Source organism: Mesoplodon bidens, assembly GCF_964165515.1.
Source record: "Mesoplodon bidens genome assembly, chromosome: 18".
Lineage (NCBI taxonomy): Eukaryota > Metazoa > Chordata > Mammalia > Artiodactyla > Ziphiidae > Mesoplodon > Mesoplodon bidens.
This window is the reverse complement of record NC_138175.1, coordinates 56,079,191-56,098,026: the sequence shown is the minus strand read 5'-3', so window position 1 is coordinate 56,098,026 and position 18,836 is coordinate 56,079,191. Positions and strand designations below refer to the sequence as shown.

General features: G+C 40.9%; 1 protein-coding gene across 1 annotated transcript in view; it reads right to left on the bottom strand.

The window, feature by feature from the left end:
• Positions 1–1,240: 1,240 nt before the first annotated feature.
• Positions 1,241–18,836, bottom strand: part of LOC308605928 (zinc finger protein 836-like) — a 37,418-nt gene continuing 19,822 nt past the window's right edge. Inside the window, exons 4-7 of the mRNA XM_081216301.1 lie at positions 18,266–18,324; positions 18,078–18,126; positions 11,418–11,544; positions 1,241–4,974 (exon numbers count right to left, since the gene is read on the bottom strand). Coding sequence (XP_081072427.1) covers positions 3,479–4,974; positions 11,418–11,544; positions 18,078–18,092 — 1,638 coding nt within the window. The 5' untranslated portion in view covers positions 18,093–18,126; positions 18,266–18,324 and the 3' untranslated portion in view covers positions 1,241–3,478. The remainder of the gene's footprint in view (positions 4,975–11,417; positions 11,545–18,077; positions 18,127–18,265; positions 18,325–18,836) is intronic.

Genomic DNA, 18,836 nt, shown 5'->3' with positions numbered 1-18,836 from the left:
ACTACTGAGTCTGCGAGACACAACTACTGGGCCAGCATGCCACAACTACTGAAGCCTGCGCACCCAGAGCCCGTGCTCTGCAACGAGAAGCCACAAGAAGCCGTGCACTGCAACAAAGAGTAGCCCCCAGTTGCAGCAACTAGAGATAGCCCACACGCAGCAACAAAGACCCAATGCAGCCAAAAAAAGAAAAAAAAAAGAATATTTCTGAACTACAAGTCTTTGGTATATGTCTCACTTTCAGGTAGGATGGCATGAATTGAAAACATCTCAAAATGGATTCTTCTGGGGTAATTCCCTGTTGCTCCAGTGGTTAAGACTCGGCACTTTCACTGCCATGGGCCCGGGGTTCGATCCCTGGTCTGGGAACTAAAATCCTGCAAGCCACGCAGCATGGCCAGAAAAAATAAAGGATTCTTTTATTTCTTATCATGATACCAGAATCAGAATTATATTAAAACTGAAGGATTATTTCACCGTGTTTAGAATCAGAGCAGCAAGGAAATAAATCTGTGAGTTAGAAAACACTATGGGCCTAATAATTTTTGCCCAACACTTGGAACACTGGGCAGACTGGCCAGGTGTTACATGGAATATTACACTATCAGGAAAATGAACAAAGTCCATAGATACAATCTGGCCCTAACACCTTTTCCCTTTACCTATCTCTATTCTTGAGATAGAAATATGAAACTTGAAAATTCACATTTCATATTAAAATCATGGTGGATATTGAACACAAGTTGTTAATATATTGGGAAAAGATGTCTCGAATTAATATTTCTATGAAAAGGAGACAAAATCTAAAATTGGAAAGGATTGTACGTCACAATGATCAATCTCCTCAGTCATCCAGCAGCCAGGTTGCTAGAAAAACACTGAAGACTAAGTGGTCGTGGAGGAAGAAGGGAGAGGACCCATCACATCCAACACAGCACCCTCTGGATGTCCTGTGAGGTGAGAAAGATAAATCTATTTCTTTCAGTTACTGTTTTCCAGGCAATCTATCACAAATAGAAACTGTCCGACCTGAGAAATAGGATTGTTATTTAGTGATGGGCACAGAATGGAGCATTTGAGAAAGAATCTTGAATTTAAAATGTTGTGGCTGAAGAAAACTTCATGAAGACATCCCTTCACTCATGAGCTAGAGCTGTTCAGCATGTGTTGTGGAAAATTCATGTGTGAAAAAATTATGGTGTGAGAATTTACGACAAATATTCAGAACATTAGGCTGTAAAGTACAGGACAATTAAATTTCAGTCCACAAATATAATCACATGTTTATTTGACCATCTGACCTACTGACCTATGATCCTATCCATCACACTAACTGTCTTTGCACTCATAAAGTACATTCACTCATTCTGTCAATGGGGAATGAGTCCAATCACTGAATATGTAGGAAGAAATACAATAACTTGCCTTCAGGAGCTTATACTGTGTAAGGGAATGTCAGCAATTATTAAATAAGATATGACTGTGTTAGGTATGATGAAGAGGTATATATATTAATACAGTGATAGAGTGAGATGGTGGCCTAATTTAAACAATGTGTTCAGGAAATGCTCAAATGAAAAGAAGATAACTACACAAAAGCATTGATTAATTAAGAGTGTGTCATGCAAACCCACATGAAGACCATGAGGATAAGGATGAAAGTGATATTTGGAATTCAGGAAAGGAAAGAAAACGAATTGTGACCTGGAATACCCAAAAGAGCCCAGTGCTTTGGGTCCATTTACAACTCTGGACAGAAAAAGAAGAGAATAAATTTGTTTACTTAAGGCACTCTGTGGTAATTTCGTACAGCATAAATAGGAAATTTAATTACATGGTGTATGTAGAAAAACAAAAGAACCTACAAACATTTCTGGAAAAAGAATAATTTACAAGGTATCAGGACACAAGTAGAACATGCAAAAATCGATCACAATTCTATATACTAGAAACTTACAAACGAAATTGAAATTTAAAATGTAATATATTGGTGAATGCTCAAGAAAGTAAAAGAAAAATGTGTAAACTAAGAAAATAAGGGGTCAAGGAAAAGGAAGAGTCTCTGCTACACTGTAGTGATGTTCATTAGCAACTTGTAGTTGTTTGAGGGAATTGGCAACTGGAAACAAAGTTTTGCAGAAACATTCTCACCACACCAAGTGTGCACTATCCTTGCACTTCCGCTGAAGTTATGCTGCAGTTCTAGAAAATGGTACGTGAGAATCACAAACACATCACAGAGACTGGCTGTCACCTTCTCCCCCAAACACTGTTACAAAACGCTAAGCGGGTAGTCCTGGCACCAGGAAGCAATCAGAGGAGTATTTTGCTGTTTGAGACTAAGAGGCAGAGTCTATGAGAAGTGGGGGAAGTGCTCCCAGCTCAAACGGGATTCCTCTGGGACAGACAATAGTACAGTGGCAAAGATGCAAACGTAGGAGGAATAATTTCATAATAATCCAGCACAAATTGTCTGATGCCTGGTGAGCTGTTAGCCCCAAGGAAAGGTTTTCCCATTCATAACATCTGTGAGGTAATCTCCAGAATGAATTACTTGGTGAATAAATTCCTTTTCTAAAGACCTGGCCACAATAATTACATTTATCTGGTTTCTTTCCAGAATAAGTATTCTAATAAAGCTGAAAATGTGGACACCTACTAAATGCCTTGACTCTTCACTACACTGTTAAACTCTCTCAAGATCATGGATTACCTGATGTTCAGTTAGGCTTAAAAGCACAATGAAGAATTTGCCACACTCATTACATTTGCAAGGTTTCTCTCCAGTGTGAGTTCTTGGGCAGATTATAAGGTATGAATTTTGACTAAACACATGTAGACAGTCATTATACTTTCAAGGTTTCTTTCCATTATAGATTATCTGGCGGTAAGAGAGGCTGCACACACACAAAAACTTTACAACACTCGTGATACTTGTACAGTTTCTCCCCACTGTGATTTCGCCAAAGAATTGTAAGGTGTGAATTTTCAAATTTGAATTTTTTTTTCAAGTTTGAATTTTGAAGACCTTTCCACATACAACACATTTATATGGTTTTTCTTTTTCTTTTCTTTTTTTTCTAAAGAAGATGTTGGGGGTAGGAGTTTATTAATTTATTTATTTTTGCTGTGTTGGGTCTTCGTTTCTGTGCGAGGGCTTTCTCTAGCTGTGGCAAGAGGCGGCCACTCTTCATCGCAGTGCGCGGCCCTCTCACTATCGCGGCCTCTCTTGTTGCGGAGCACAGGCTCCAGACGCGCAAGCTCAGTAGTTGTGGCTCATGGGCCTAGTTGCTCCGCGGCATGTGGGATCCTCCCAGCCCAGGGCTCGAACCCATGTCCCCTGCATTAGCAGGCAGATTCTCAACCACTGTGCCACCAGGGAAGCCCGTGGTTTTTCTTAAGTATGGATTTTCTGATGTGGAGCAAAGGTTGAGACCTGAGTAGAGGCTTTTCCACACTCAATACATTTGCAAGGTGTCTATCCATTATGTAGTCTGTGATGAATTCGAAGTCGTTGTTTGTAACGAAAGACTATGCCACACTCATTACATTTGTAAGGTTTCTCCCCAGTATGAATTCTCTGATGACACACAAGGTTTGAATTTTTACTAAACACTTTGCCACACTCACTACATTTGTAAGGTTTCTCTCCAGTATGAATTCTCTGATGAACTGAAAGGTTTCCTTTTCGATTAAAGAGCTTGCCACACTGATTACATTTGTAAGGTTTCTCACCATTATGAATTCTCTGATGACGTGCAAGGTTTGAATTTTGACTAAAGACTCTGCCACACTCATTACATTTGTAAGGTTTTTCTCCAGTGTGAACTTGCTGATGCCTTGTAAGGGTTGGCTTCTCACGAAAGAACTTCCCACACTCATTACATCTGTAAGGTTTCACTGCAGTATGAATTTGTTGATGCCTTGTAAAGGTTCTCTTATCCCGAAAAAACTTGCCACACTCATTACATTTGTGAGGTTTCTCTCCAGTATGAGTTACCAGATGACTTGTAAGGTGTGTTTTTTGACTAAAGACACTGACACATTCACCACATTTGTAAGGTTTCTCTCCAGTATGAATTCTCTGATGAACTGCAAGGACTGCATTCTGATTAAAGACTTTGCCACATACATCACATTTATATTGTTTAGCTTCTCTATGGATTATCATATGTCTCCTGAAGCCTGAGGTAGAATAAATGGTCTTCCCACACACATTACATTTATAAGGCATCTCTCCAGTATGAATTCTCTGATGACTTGTAAGATGTGAATTTTGACTAAACCTCTTGCCACACTCATTACATTTATAAGGTTTCTCTCCAGTATGAACCCTCTTATGACTTACAAGGTGTGAATTTCGATTAAAGACCTTGCCACACACATCACATTTACACAGTTTCTCTCCTGTGTGGATTCTCTGACGTCTACTGAGGTTTGAGCCCTTAGGAGAGGGTTTGCCACACTCATTACATTTGTAAGGACTTTCCCTGTGTGCTTTCTGGTCTTCTGTCAGTATTAAAAGATGCATAAAATCACTCCCATGTATATTAGAAATTTTGGATTGGCCAGGAGAAATTTCTTGAGATGGTGAAAACGAGGTACTATTGTTGATGCTCTTAACAGCTTGATGAAATTCATAAATTTTCTGTTTACTTTTAAACATATGCAGTTCATCCGAAAAGCTTAATGCCAGCCTATTTGCAATCGGCTTCTTTCCTGAATCCCTTCCACCATGTCGAACTCTTCTATAAGTGACATCTTCGTTAGGGGATGTAGGGATATTTTTGTAATTTCTTTCATCATCTCTCCACTGACACCCAAGGTCATGCATATTCTCCTGTATTTCCCGTAGGTAAAAATGCTTGATTTCACAGCTTCCATGGCTTCCCAACAGCACTGTTTGGAATATTTCTCCTATATCAGTGTTTGATTTTAGTTGTAATTTCTTGATCACGTGTATATGAGAGAGATCTACAAGATAAAAAGGACCATAGGTATACTATTCTTTACACTGCATGAATAAATGTTTCATGGTGAATATATGATGTTACACCAAAGTAATACTTTTACCAAACACAGTTATGAAACTTCTCAGCCATGATGTTAAAGATTCTTAGGAACACTAAAGAATAGTATTCTTTACTAAAGAAACAGTGATTATACGTAATTCAACTTAAGTTTAGGGCAGCCTACCTGCAAACACGCTGTGACAAAACATTCAATTGGAAAAACTTGTATTAGCTCTCAAAAAAGTTTTTCCACCATAACCACAAAGCATATACAAATTAAGACTCAACATACAAATACCAGTAGTTTTGAAAGGAAAACTCAACGGAGATGCAACAAGAAGTGAGCTGTGTAACTAATACTGTTATTCAGCAATCCCTTCTTCAAATGGTTTCAGAGTCATCATGGTTGCACATCTTAATTTAAGTCGTATCCTGAGAAAGTTGTTCAATGGATGAAAGGGGATCATTTTTACAGTGTGAGTAACGAGAAAGGTGGAGTGATGGGTGAAGAAATGCTGTGGAAACTGGGGAGATCAGGAGAACAACTTAAATATGTGATCAAATGACAGTGTCTCTGTCAGCATCAAGGGACCATGTAAAGAAAGACCAGGACTGATAAGGGCCTCAGTGAAGCACAGGGAATAATAAACATGGGGTATCACTCCTTGTGACTGCATAAATGTGTGAATAAAACTGTACGAGACAACTGAAAATAAGGAGGTTAAAAGAAAAGAAAAATTGGCTTAGCAAGTAACACAATACTGTTCAATTTTTAACTGTGGAAATTATCCTATGGGTATGCGGCCAAAATGAAAGAAATTTAAAAAGAGAGCTAATAGAATATTTTAGATATAAAGCAGTTGTACATCTATTACATTATTTGCTATGTAGGGTATCCAATTCAATATTCCCTAAGTCCCATTTCCATGCATATTTTCACAAAGAACAGATATAACATTCCATGAGATGTGCAAGACTGTTCTTAGCTGAAACCTGAAGGAAAAACTAGAATAAGGCCATCAAAAGGAAATGGGGGACTTCTCGGCTAGGGCAGTTAAGAATCCACCTGCCAATGCAGAGGACATGGGTTCAATCCCTGGTCTGGGAAGATCCCACATGCCGTGGAGCAACTAAGCCCGTGCACCACAACTACTAAGCCTGTGCTCTAGAGCCTGTGAGCCACAACTACTGAGCCCACGTGCCACAACTACTGAAGCCCACTCACCTAGAGCCTGTGCTCCACAACAAGAGAAGCCACCGTGATGAGAAGCCTGCACACCACAACAAAGAGTAGCCCCTGTTCACCACAACTAGAGAAAGCCCACGCGCAACAATGAAGACCCAACAGAGTCATAAATCAATTAATTGATTAATTACTTAATTAAAAAAAGTAAACTGAAACTAACACCACACTAAAAGGATTATATAAAATAACATAAGGTGATATATTCTTGAAATGTAAGGTGGTTCAAGATATGTAAACTTTTGGTGTAAAACAGTACATTAACAGAATGAAAGAAAAAATAAAATGACCATCTCAACTGATGCAGTAAAAACCATATAACACAAGTCAACAGGCTTTCATGATAAAAACACTCAGTAAACAAGGGATTTAAAAAGCTACCGCACACGGGTTCGTGCCCCGGTCTGGGAAGATCCCACATGCCGCAGAGCGGCTGGGCCCGTGAGCCATGGCCGCTGAGCCTGCGCATCCGGAGCCTGTGCTCTGCAAGGGGAGAGGCCACAACAGTGAGAGGCCCGCCTACCGCAAAAAAAAAAAAAAAAAAAAAAAAAAAAAAAAAAAAGCTACCGCAGCACACTGAAGGACATATATTAACTGCCGACAGCTAACATCAGGCTCACTGGTCAAAGACTGAAAGCATTGTTTCTAAATCAGAAACTAGAAAAGGATACCTGCTCTACTTCTAAAAGCTTATTCCTGGAAATCCTAGCAGGAAGAAATAGGCATAAAAAGACAGAGAAGTATTAAAATAGAAAAACGAAACAAAATCATGTGTTTAAAAGCAACATGATGTAATATGTAGAAAACCATGAAGATCCTGCTAAAAATCTTCTAGAAATAATGAATGAACTCAGAAAAATTACAAGATAGTAAATGAAAAAATCAATTGTGTTTCTATATATTAACAATGAAAAATCAAGAAAGAAATTGAGAAAACAATTCCATTTACAATAACATCAAAAAATAAAACAAGGGGACTTCCCTGGTGGCACAGTGGTTAAGACTCCACGCTCCCAATGCAGGTGGCCCACATACGATTCCTTGTCAGGGAACTAGATCCCACATGCATGACGCAACTAAGGAGCCTGCCTGCCACAACTAAGGAGCCGGTGAGCAGCAACTAAGACCTGGTGCAACCAAATAAAAACACATAAAATTTTAAAATAAGTAAATAAATAAAATAAAACTAAACACTTGGGCATAACCTTATATAAGGACAGAAAGATGTGTACACCGTAAACTAAAAACATGGCTAAAAATATTAGAAAAGACACAAATTGATGCAAGGATATCCTAAATTCATGTATTTGAAGTCAATATTGTCAAGAGGTCAATACTACCCACAGTGATCAACAGATTCAACCCACTCCCTAGGAAAATCCCAATAGCATTTCTTGCAGAAATAGATAAATACACCCTACAGATTCATTTGGAATCTCAAAAGATGCTGAACAGCAAAATAAGCTTGAAAAGAACAAAGTCATAGGTCTCACGTGTCTTTACTTCACAACTTACTCCAAACCTACACTAATCACAACACTGTGGTACAGAGATAAAGACAGAGAGATGGTGGAATAGTACAGAGACGTCAAAAAAAAAAATCTCTTGTACGTGGTCAAGTGATGTTGTACAAGGCGGTCGAGACAGCTCAACGGGGGAAGGGCAGTCTATTAAGAAAACCAGTTACCCAAATACAGAACAGTTAAGTTGGACCATTAACGTATATGATATACAAAACTAATGAAAGACCTAAACCAAAGACCAAAATGTATAAAACTGCTAGAAGTAAACATACAGGAAAAGCTTTCTGACATTGCATTCACCAATGATTTATCAGACATAACACGAAAATCACAGGTGACAAAGTAAAAGCAGCTGTTTGAACTACCTCAAAGTTATAAACTACTGTGCATTAGAGCACACTCAGTAGAGTCAAAAGTAATCTACTGTATGGGAGAAAATACAAATGATCTATGACATAGTAGAATATCGAGACTATATAAAGAACTCTAAAAAGAACTAATCACCAATTCTACCATAAGGGGGCTGGCTCTTCCCCAATCAACCAAACATACATGGAAAATAGGAAACAAAACCACTAAGAGCAACATCAAATACACAGACCTGATGATTAAAGAAATAAAATCAAGACCATTTATTACGCATAGAAAAGTACAAAATGAAAGTAGCAGTGCCGTAAACAAAACAAATGATGGTTCATCATTGAAGGTATCACTCCACTTCATAAGCTGTCTCAAATTTTTTTCTTTTTTTTTTGACCACGGCTTGGCTCGTGGGATCTTAGTTCCCTGACCAGGGATTGAACCCGTGCCTTCAGCAGTGAAAGTCCTAACCACTGGACCGCCAGGGAATTCCCAAGCTCTCTCATTAAGATGCTGCAAAATTAAGGGTGGATGTAGAATGAAGAGTGGGCACACAGGTGACAAAAAATATGGCATCAACAACAGTTTAGTCAATAGCCTAACTTGAGGATGTGAACTTGGACAATGTTATCTCTAGGAGAAATTCCTATACCATTTCTTGAGGATCAAAAGGGATGATCAGGGCCTCCCTGGTGGCGCAGTGGTTGAGAGTCCGCCTGCCGATGCAGGGGATACGGGTTCGTGCCCCGGTCTGGGAGGATCCCATATGCCGCGGAGCGGCTGGGCCCGTGAGCCATGGCCGCTGGGCCTGTGCATCTGGAGCCTGTGCTCCGCAACGGGAGAGGCCACAACAGTGAGAGGCCCACGTACCGCAAAAAAAAAAAAAAAAAAAAAGGGATGATCAGTAGTATATGTAAACAACATTGTCACAGTGCTATTGAGACATGCGTTGGTAACATTCTTCAAAACCAGAAAAAGAACTGGAAAGACTTATCAATCAGGGTCTTTATTTTGCATCCTAGAACATGCTGACCCCGTACTAACTAGCTTATAGTGGTGATTTCCTATGTAGTAGGAAATATTGCAACAATAAGGAAAAGTATTCGCCATCAAGAATTTAACGTTGGGACTTCCCTGGTGGTGCCGTGGTTAAGAATCTGCCTGCCAATGCAGGGGACACAGGTTTGAGCCCTGGTCCGGGAAGATCCCACATGCCGTGGAGCAACTAAGCCCATGTGCCACAACTACTGAGGCTGTGCTCTAGAGCCTGTGAGCCACAACTGCGGAAGCCTGCACACCTAGAGCCTGTGCTCCACAACAAGAGAAGCCACCACAATGAGAAGCCTGTGCACTGCAACAAAGACCCAACACAGCCAAAAATAAATAAATAAAATAAATTTATTTTAAGAAAAGAATTTAATGTTACACAGTAAACCCATTCCACAGTGTCCAGCAGAAGTTGTCCATTAACTGCAGGTACATTATCACAGCAAAGAAATGGGATAAAATTTCAGACCCTGGGAGTATGTATTTCAAAGTAAGTTTCACAGGCAAAATCATGCAACGTGGGAGAATATGAAATCAGAAAGAATATATATTTCCCTACAAGGTAGAGCATAATAGAAGAAAAAAACACGAGATATGGGGTTCAGATATTATGAGTCCTTGACGTGGAATCATGAGCTTGACCCACAGATTCCAAGCTAGCCAGAAAGATTCATATGTTCTCCCCAGGAAGGACTGGGGATTAAAAAGAGGATCTCTCTGTCCACCATCTTTACAGTTTTCCTGAGTAACAGTTACAGAAGACCTAATGCACCTCTCTGTGACACACATCCGTGATATGTGTGGCCAAGTCAGAACAGAAAAAATGGCTGAGGGATCTAAACAAGCAGACAGGGCTTGAGACAGCTCCATGCAGGTTCTGAGGTGCCAGAACTGAGAACTGAGCATTGAATCCAAAAGGAGAGGTGAGGGAGCACTAGACCCCTTTAAAGCAACCCTCTTTGTGCCTCTCAAAATCAAAGAATAACAAGTCCACAGGAGCCAAATGGCCAAGTGACCTAGACCATGATAGAGACTTTGCCTTTGTTGCTGATGGAGCTCCTGCACCACTGAGGGTGACATGATACATTTTACATGTTGAGAGATAGTGATAACTCAGGGAGAAGAAAAATTTCCTCTCAGACTTGACAACAAATAAACTTCTGTTTTCCCAAACTACTCTCCATCTGGGTAGACTTTCCCAAACACTACTAATGCTGTGGCTTCCTCTCTGCCCTTCTGAGATCTGATCTGTGCTCAAGTTTCGATTCATTCCCACCCATTTGGTTTTTTGCTATTTTCATGTCACTCTTCATAGTCCAGAGTGCTTCCTTTTGCTCAAATATGCAAATAATGTTCACATAAAAAATAGAAATTCCTGCCTATCGAAAGAAATGTCAACGGCTGTGGCTTTTCCAGAATTCCAGCTCTCTGTTCACATGAGAGTGAGGACATTACAGGTGGGTCTGGAAAAATGTTTCACAAATTCAGCCACTGCCTGCCTCCTTCTCAATGCAGAGGGAACCATGTAACATCAGATATCCAGCTCTCTACCAAGAAGTACCGAATCAAAAGCACTGGGGTAGAGCACAGGGAATGAAATATTTTAAAAGCTTCCGGTTGGGCATTAGACATACTCAAGCACTGGAAAAACTCCTGGTATATCATGAAGTGGCCAGATCATCTGAAGAAAGGGCATGTTTAAACTCCTGATGCTAGGACTTCCCTGGGACTTCCCTGGTGGCGCAGTGGTTAAAAATCCGCTTGTCAATGCAGGGGACACGGGTTGGAGCCCTAGTCTTGGAAGATCCCACATGCCGCGGAGCAACTAAGCCCATGCGCCCCAACTACTGAGCCTGTGCTCTAGAGCCCATGAGCCACAACTACTGAGCCCATGTGCCACAACTACTGAAGCCCACGCACCTAGAGCCCAAGCTCTGCAACAAGAGAAGCCACCACAACAAGAAGCCCGCGCACCACAACGAAGAGTAGCCCCTGCTCACTGCAACTAGAGAAAGCCTGCGGGCAGCAACCAAGACCCAACGAAACCATAAATAAATAAATAAAATTGAAAAAAAAAACAAAAAACCAAAACTCCTGATGCTACATCACAAAACTTTTCTTGCCCGGTCAACATGACTTTGAGTTTAGTCAAGGAAGGCAGGCGATCCCAAAAGGCAAACAATGGTAAATGCAAAGTTACCCTCCCAACTTTTGGAGTGAAGTTATCCTCACCTACAGACATCAGGTTCCTGTAGGTCTCCAACATCACGTCCCTGTACAAGGCCCTCTGAGCAGGGTCCAGGCATTCCCACTCTTCTGGAGAGAACTCGATGACCACATCCTTGAAGGTCAACTGTGCCTTAAATAAAAAAAAAAAATTTCGCCAAGGGGCCATGAGCAGAGTTCTTATTTGCACATAAAATGAATAGAGGTGAAAAGATCAATTCGGTTGAAGTATGTATTTTTTTTGTATTTTTTAAAAAAACATCTTTATTGGAGTATAATTGCTTTACAATGGTGTGTTAGTTTCTGCTTTATAACAAAGTGAACCAGCTATACGTATACATATGTCCCCATATCTCCTCCCTCTTGCGTCTCCCTCCCACCCTCCCTATCCCACCCCTCTGGGTGGTCAAAAAGCACCGAGCTGATCTCCCTGTGCTATGCAAAAGTATGTATTCTGACAGTCATTTAAAGGTATTTGGAGCTACTTGTGTGTCTAATTTTAATTTCTTATGCTTTGTCATAGAGATTACAATATCCTTCAAATAGATACAGATTTATCATTTTTGTAGGAAACACATGAAATAGATACAAATAAAAATTCAATGCCGGGTTGTCTATATGGAAGTGTTAGATATTATGTTCTACACACCGAGGGATAATTAAACCTGGAGGAGCATGAGTGGTGTCTTCAGAGACGACAGAGTCCAGAGTGGGTTTAAGGACAGCTCAGAACCTCCTATCATGATGATGAGAGCAGCAGAGACGAACACCGATTGAACACCTGCTATGTGGTATGCATTACTCTAAAGGTTTTACTTGTATTAACTTGTTATCAACAACACAGCTCATTAAAGACCTGTTCCGATACTGCAGAGGAGAAAACTGTGTCAGACACTGAGAAACTCGACTCAGGTCAAGAATCTAAGGAATCACACAGCAAGCAGCCGAACTCTGAAGGTTGGGCTTTGGAAATGAAGTTTAAAATCAAAGAGTTAAGTAACACATACAGCATTAAAAGTACATTGCCAGAATCTCAGGGCTTTCCCAACACCCCCCAAATCCCACCCCACCCTCCTCTGCTCTTGGGATCCTGTAGAAGGAAAAGGAAAAAGAGGAGATGGAAGGAGAGCCCGTTTTCCTGGAGGGAGCATTGCCCAAAGCCTCCTCATCTGACTGTAGCTTCCCACAGGTCACTGCCCTTCCATGGGAGGGGTGAGCACCCAGGGTGTGTGAATGGGATGGAAAATGCCAGTCTGTCTGGCAAAGGGAGGGAGAAACAGGCGGGCAGACGGGAGCTAAGAAACACGCAGTGGCTCACGTGGGACCACAGCGTCCCCTGGTGGAGCTTCTGGTGGCCAACGGTCTGGAGGGGCCTATGTTGGACCAAAGGGGCTTGGGGGCCCCGTCGGTGAGGCAGGGGCATGCAGGGAAAGGCAGTGCCAGCCCCACCAGGCTGGGTGAGGGGCAGTGAGGATGTCTCCACACCGAGCACCAGGGCCCGCTGCTGCCCAGCGCTCACATCAGCATGAATCTGTCTGTGGGCAGAGCTCAGGGCGGTGTGTTCAAGATTCTGGGCTAGGCTGCCTGGGTTCAAGTCTCAGCCGCACCACATCCCAGCTATGTGGTCCTGGGCAAGTCTCTTAACCTCTCTCTGAACCTCAGGCTCCTCCGCTGTAAAATGAGGGTAATAACTAGGCTCCACTTAGTGCATGGGAATTAAACACATTAATATTCTTAAAACCCTCAGGACAATGCTGTGTTCATTCTAAGTGCTACTGGGAGGAGGAGGAGGAGGTTAAATAAACAAAATGCTCTTGGAAGCTTAAAAAACAAACAAAGTACATTGCCAGACAGTTCCCTGAGAAAACGTGAACGAAGTTGAAGGTGAACAACATGGAACGGCCTAAAAGGCCATTACACATGTGTGCACGCACATATGCACACAAAATATTAGTAACTGTATTACTATTTAAACCATTAATAGTATAAAAAATATTCGAGGCCATGGAATATATTAAAAATATAATTTCTACTGCAAAAAGGTAAAATACATAGTTTCAAAATCATGATGACTTTTATCTAAAGCATGGAATTGTACATCCATTAATGTATGCACACACATGTCAACACTATATCAAGTGAAATGAAAAGAGTGTTCTCCAAACAAATTTTCAGACAATTTTTTCACCATCATTTTTATTCATGTGCATTTCAGGATCTTCCAGACAATGAAAATGTTATTGATCGTACTCAACTGCATTTGTCCACATAATTCCATAACGGGCTACTAAAAAATAACAGTAGAGACATGAAAAAATAGCAGAATACTTTAATTCCAACCTCAATATAATAGCTATATTAAAAAATATGATTTTGTCCATTTAGCCTTAGATAGGTATTAACAAAGGCAAGAGAGTTTCTTTTTTTTCCACTAATAAAACTTTGACTCAAAACTGGAAAAGTTATTACTATTATACATTATTTGCACAGATTAATAATAAAATTATCATGATAGTAAAATTAAAAACTTATTGGACAATTAAAAATCATGACAGGGCTTCCCTGGTGGCGCAGTGGTTGAGAGTCCGCCTGCCAATGCAGGGGACATGGGTTCGTGTCCCGGTCCAGGAAGATCCCACATGCTGCGGAGCGGCTGGGCCCGTGAGCCATGGCCACTGAGCCTGCGCATCGGGTGCCTGTGCTCCGCGACGGGAGAGGCCACAACAGTGAGAGGCCCGCGTACCGCAAAAAAAGAAAAAAAATCATGATAAAAAAATGGAAAAAAAATATTGTTATTAAGCAAGAATATTCCACCAAACATCATGATCAGAAGGAAACATTTAATTAATTCCCGCTGAAGTTACAGTGGAGTGAAGCAGGCTGGCCAGGGCTCCTGCCTTTCACTACTGTACAGTGTGCCTGAGCAGGGACCACTAGCGCAAGTAACAGGAGGAAAACAGAGAGCAAGAGACACACAGAGAGTGTGTCAGAGCTGCAACTGTGAACATTCACAATTCTAAGGACATGGAAAGGCGAAAAGTGAAAGGATGGAAAAAGATATTCAGTCCTAAAGGGAGCAGGGGTGATTGCACAATATCAGACAAAATAAACTAAGGAAAAAACTAGAGACAAAAATACACTACACAAGAGACAAAATACATTATGAAATGAGAAAACGGTCAATTTACCAAGAAGCTATAATGATTACAAGTATGTATACAGCTAACATCAGAGCTCCCCCCAAATTGAAGAAGCTCTTAACAGAAATAAAAATGGAAATAGATAACAGCACAATATTCGTATCAGATTTCAATACCTGAGTTTTACCAATGCATGGAAACCAAAAGATCAATAAGGAAACCGAGCACTTGAAAAACACTGTAGAACAATTGTACCTAACACACATGTACAGAACAGTCCACCCAACAGCAGCAGCAAACACATCCTTCTCAAGCACGTGTGAAACATTCTCCATGACAGACCACATGCTAGACAATAAAACAACTCTTAACAAATGTATGAAGATTCAGATCATAAAAAGTATCTTCTTTAACCACAGTGAAATGATACCAGAAATAAAGATCAGAATGAAAACAGGAAAATGCTCCAAAAGTGGAAATTAAACAGTTCATTCTTAAAGAAGCAATGGGTCAAAGAAGAAATCACAAGGAAATTTTTTAAATATCTGAATGAAAATAAAAACAACATGCCAAAATCTATAACAGGCAGTCAAAGATGCACTAAACGGGAAGTCCACGCTGCTAAATCCTTACAACAACAAAGGAGAAAGATGCACACTCTGCACTACTGTTCAAGAAACTACTGAACAAGTTAGCTAGAGTTATTGGAAAACGAAAAACAATTCGAAGTTATCCAAACTGAAAAAGAGGTAAAATTATCTTTTTTGGTAGGTGACAAGGTTTTCTATATCAAAAGCAAAAAGATTCCAAGAGAAAAGTACTACCTCAAAAAACAACTTTAAAAGAGTTGCAGCATAAAAAATCAGCACATGAAAATCAGCTGCATATACAATGAGCAATGTCAACAGAAAATCAGAGAACAATCCTATAGAATCCTTAGGAAAAGATCAGCCAAGTAGGTGCAAGACTTGTACACTGAAAAGTACTAAACGTTCTAAAAAAAAGTGCATAGGGATACATAGAAACACCCTGTACTCATGGATTGGGAACTTCATAGCTTTAAAATGACCAAATTAGGGAATTCCCTGGCAGTCCAGTGGTTAGGACTCTGAGCTTCCACTGCAGGGGGACACAGGTTCAATCACTGGTTGGGGAACTAAGATCCTGCAAGCCCTGTGAAGCAGCCAAAAAAAAAAGAACAAATTGGGGCTTCCCTGGTGGCGCAGTGGTTGAGAGTCCACCTGCCGATGCAGGGGACACGGGTTCGTGCCCCGGTCCGGGAGGATCCCACATGCCGCGGAGCGGCTGGGCCCGTGAGCCATGGCCGCTGGGCCTGCGCGTCTGGAGCCTGTGCTCCGCAACGGGAGAGGCCACAGCAGTGAGAGGCCTGCGTACCGCAAAAAAAAAAAGAACAAAAATGACCAAATTACCCTAAAGTGTTCTACAGATTCAACGGAATCCCTATATAAAATGTCAAAGGCAATGTTTGCAGTAACAGAAAGAAATCATGCTAAAATTCATAGGGAATGTCGAGAGTCAGCAAACAGCCAAAATACTCTGGAAAAAGAAGAGGAAAGCAGTCATGTTTAGATTTTAAAACATATTACAAAGCAATCAACATGATGTGGTACTGGCATAAACACAGATACATAAACCAATGGAACAGATTAGAAAACTCAAATAATCCTTGGAATATATGTAAAATGCATAGACAAGGGTGCCGAGACTACATAAAAGGTAGGATAGTCTCAATAAGAAATGGTGCTGAGAAAATACATACCTACTAGCAAAAGAATGAAGCTGGAACCTTACCTATGTTAAAGGTAAAAACTTCTGTCTCAAAGGATACAATCCACAGGTAAAAAAAAGTCAGCCTCTGAGGAATGGAGGTGATGAAAGTGATTTAAAGAATGTCCAACTGTCAGAGATTTAGGTTGATTTCATGGTTTAAATTCAAGGATGGAAGAAAACACCCTCTGTCACTGATGTAAGGTTCTGAACTTTCCATCCCATTCCCAGTCATTAAGATTAAGTCAGTGACTTGCTCCTTTAGCTTCAACTGTCTTTGAGTAAGTCAGAACAAATTTCCCCTTAATCCCTCTTCACTAGAATCCACCTTGGCTAAGAGACTCGTGCACACACAGGGGAGGACCCTGGGATAAACCAAATACAGACTCGGAGCCAGGCAAAGCAAGATGACTGTCCAGAGGAAACCCAGAAGAAATGCCCTACATAAGCAATTCAAACTACCACAAAGGCACGACTCTCTCTCTGAGCCTGCCCGTGTGTGTCTATTCAGACGTAATCTTTTGCCTCCTAATAAACACTTTACTTGCTTCACTACTTTCCGTCTGTCGCAATTCGTTTCTATGGACGAATTTGGGCCAGGGGCCTTGTCAATGGCCACTGGCCCTCGTGGTCTAGGGGCTAGGATTCAGCACTCTCACTGCCTCGACCTGACTTCAACCTCGAGCTAGGAGCTGAGATCCTGCTTCAAGCCTGTAGGCCGAGGCCACCAGAGATCAGCTTTTCAACATATCCCTATCTAAATGATGTCTATTGTCTCAGGCAATTAGATAAGTGAAATCAGGTAACTCTGCTGCCAATATAATGTCCTAAAACGCAAATCTGATCAGACCACTCTTTTTTTTTTTTTTTTTTTTTTTTTGGAGCAACAGGGTTTATTTTGTGCTCAGGTTAAATTCTGGCTGCAATATTCACATTTTCTTCATTCTGGAACCCAAAAGGGTAGAGCAGTCCTTATCTAGGACACCCTACTCATATCACAGAAGGATCCATGGTACAACCACACAATGGTTCCTAAAGCTTCGGCTTGAAAAGGGCGTGGGTCACTTTTGCTCACATTTTATTGGTTTAAGCAAGTCCTTTGACCATGCCTGATGCCCATAGAGAATTAGAAGTATAATTCTCCCATAGGATAGGGAGACAAATAATTGAGGCCCATGACATAGTGTGCTAATGCTACGTTTAAGATTTTTGCATTTATATTTAGGGGTGAGATTGGCCAGCCTATAATCTTCCTTCCTCAAAGCGTCCTTGTTGTGCTCGCTTCGGCAGCACATATACTAAAACGGGAAAGTGTCCTTGTGATCAGACCACTCTTGACTTTGATCCCTTTATTGGTTTTTCATTGTTTGGTTAAATAAATTTCTTAGCCATTAAAAAAAAATTCCCCCTTATTGTTCTGTTTTCCAGATTTTACCAGGTATTGTGCATATTAATACCTGACTTGCATAGGCAGCTTCTTTATCCTGGTTGACACAGAGCAGACAGTGCATCCAGATGGGGCCTCTCAACAATCCCTGAGGCCCAGAAGCACTGACACCCCATCTCCAATCCATGGGTGTGAAATCTGAGTGGAGACGACAGGGACTGAGGGAAGGACCCAGGTGACTGTGATGTACAACTGTCAGGCAGGATACTTCAGAGTCAGGGAAGATGAACTAGTCCAGAGAAGGGCATTTCACAAGGACAGACTGTGAATCAACTGAAAATATGATTTTACCTGAGAAAGAGCCATTCCTGACCCCTCTGCTTTCCCCTTCCTCCTCTTCCTCTTAGCAGAACACAAGAAAAGAAGAAAACAAAATATTAGATGAACTGGTAAAACTAGGATTTAACTGTTAATATAAAAGATCATTAACAACTTTACCAAGTGTCCACCAAAACAGTCTAAAGTTATTTGTTACGTACCAAAGAGCTTTTCCAGTACAAAAGATAAAGAGGAGAGAGCAGGCAGGCCTCCAAGAAATCTGAAACACATTTTAAAAAGAAACAATTTGTGAGGTTTTTCATCTAATAATTGTGGTGTCAGAGTTTTAAAAATTTGACAATATATCATGTTTAGAAAAGAATGACTTGACTTGATTATAGAAGACCACCAAAGCTTGTTACAGAAATTAATGATTATTTATAGGGAAGTAGAAACTGAATGAAAATTTATTCCAAGCTACAAAAAGAATTATATGTAAAGAGATGAAAAAGAAAAGAAAACCCATCACAAAAAATGAACACTTTTAATATTCCTTTTAAAAGGTACTATGTAGGGGTTTCCCTGGTGGCACAGTGCTTAAGAATCTGCCTGCCAATGCAGGGGACACAGGTTGAAGCCCTGGTCCAGGAAGATGCCACATGCTGTGGAGCAACTAAGCTCGTGCGCCACAACTACTGAGCCTGAGCTCTAGAACCCGCGAGCCACAACTATCGAGCCTGCGAGCCACAACTACTGAAGCCCATGCGCCTAGAGCCTGTGCTCCACAACAAG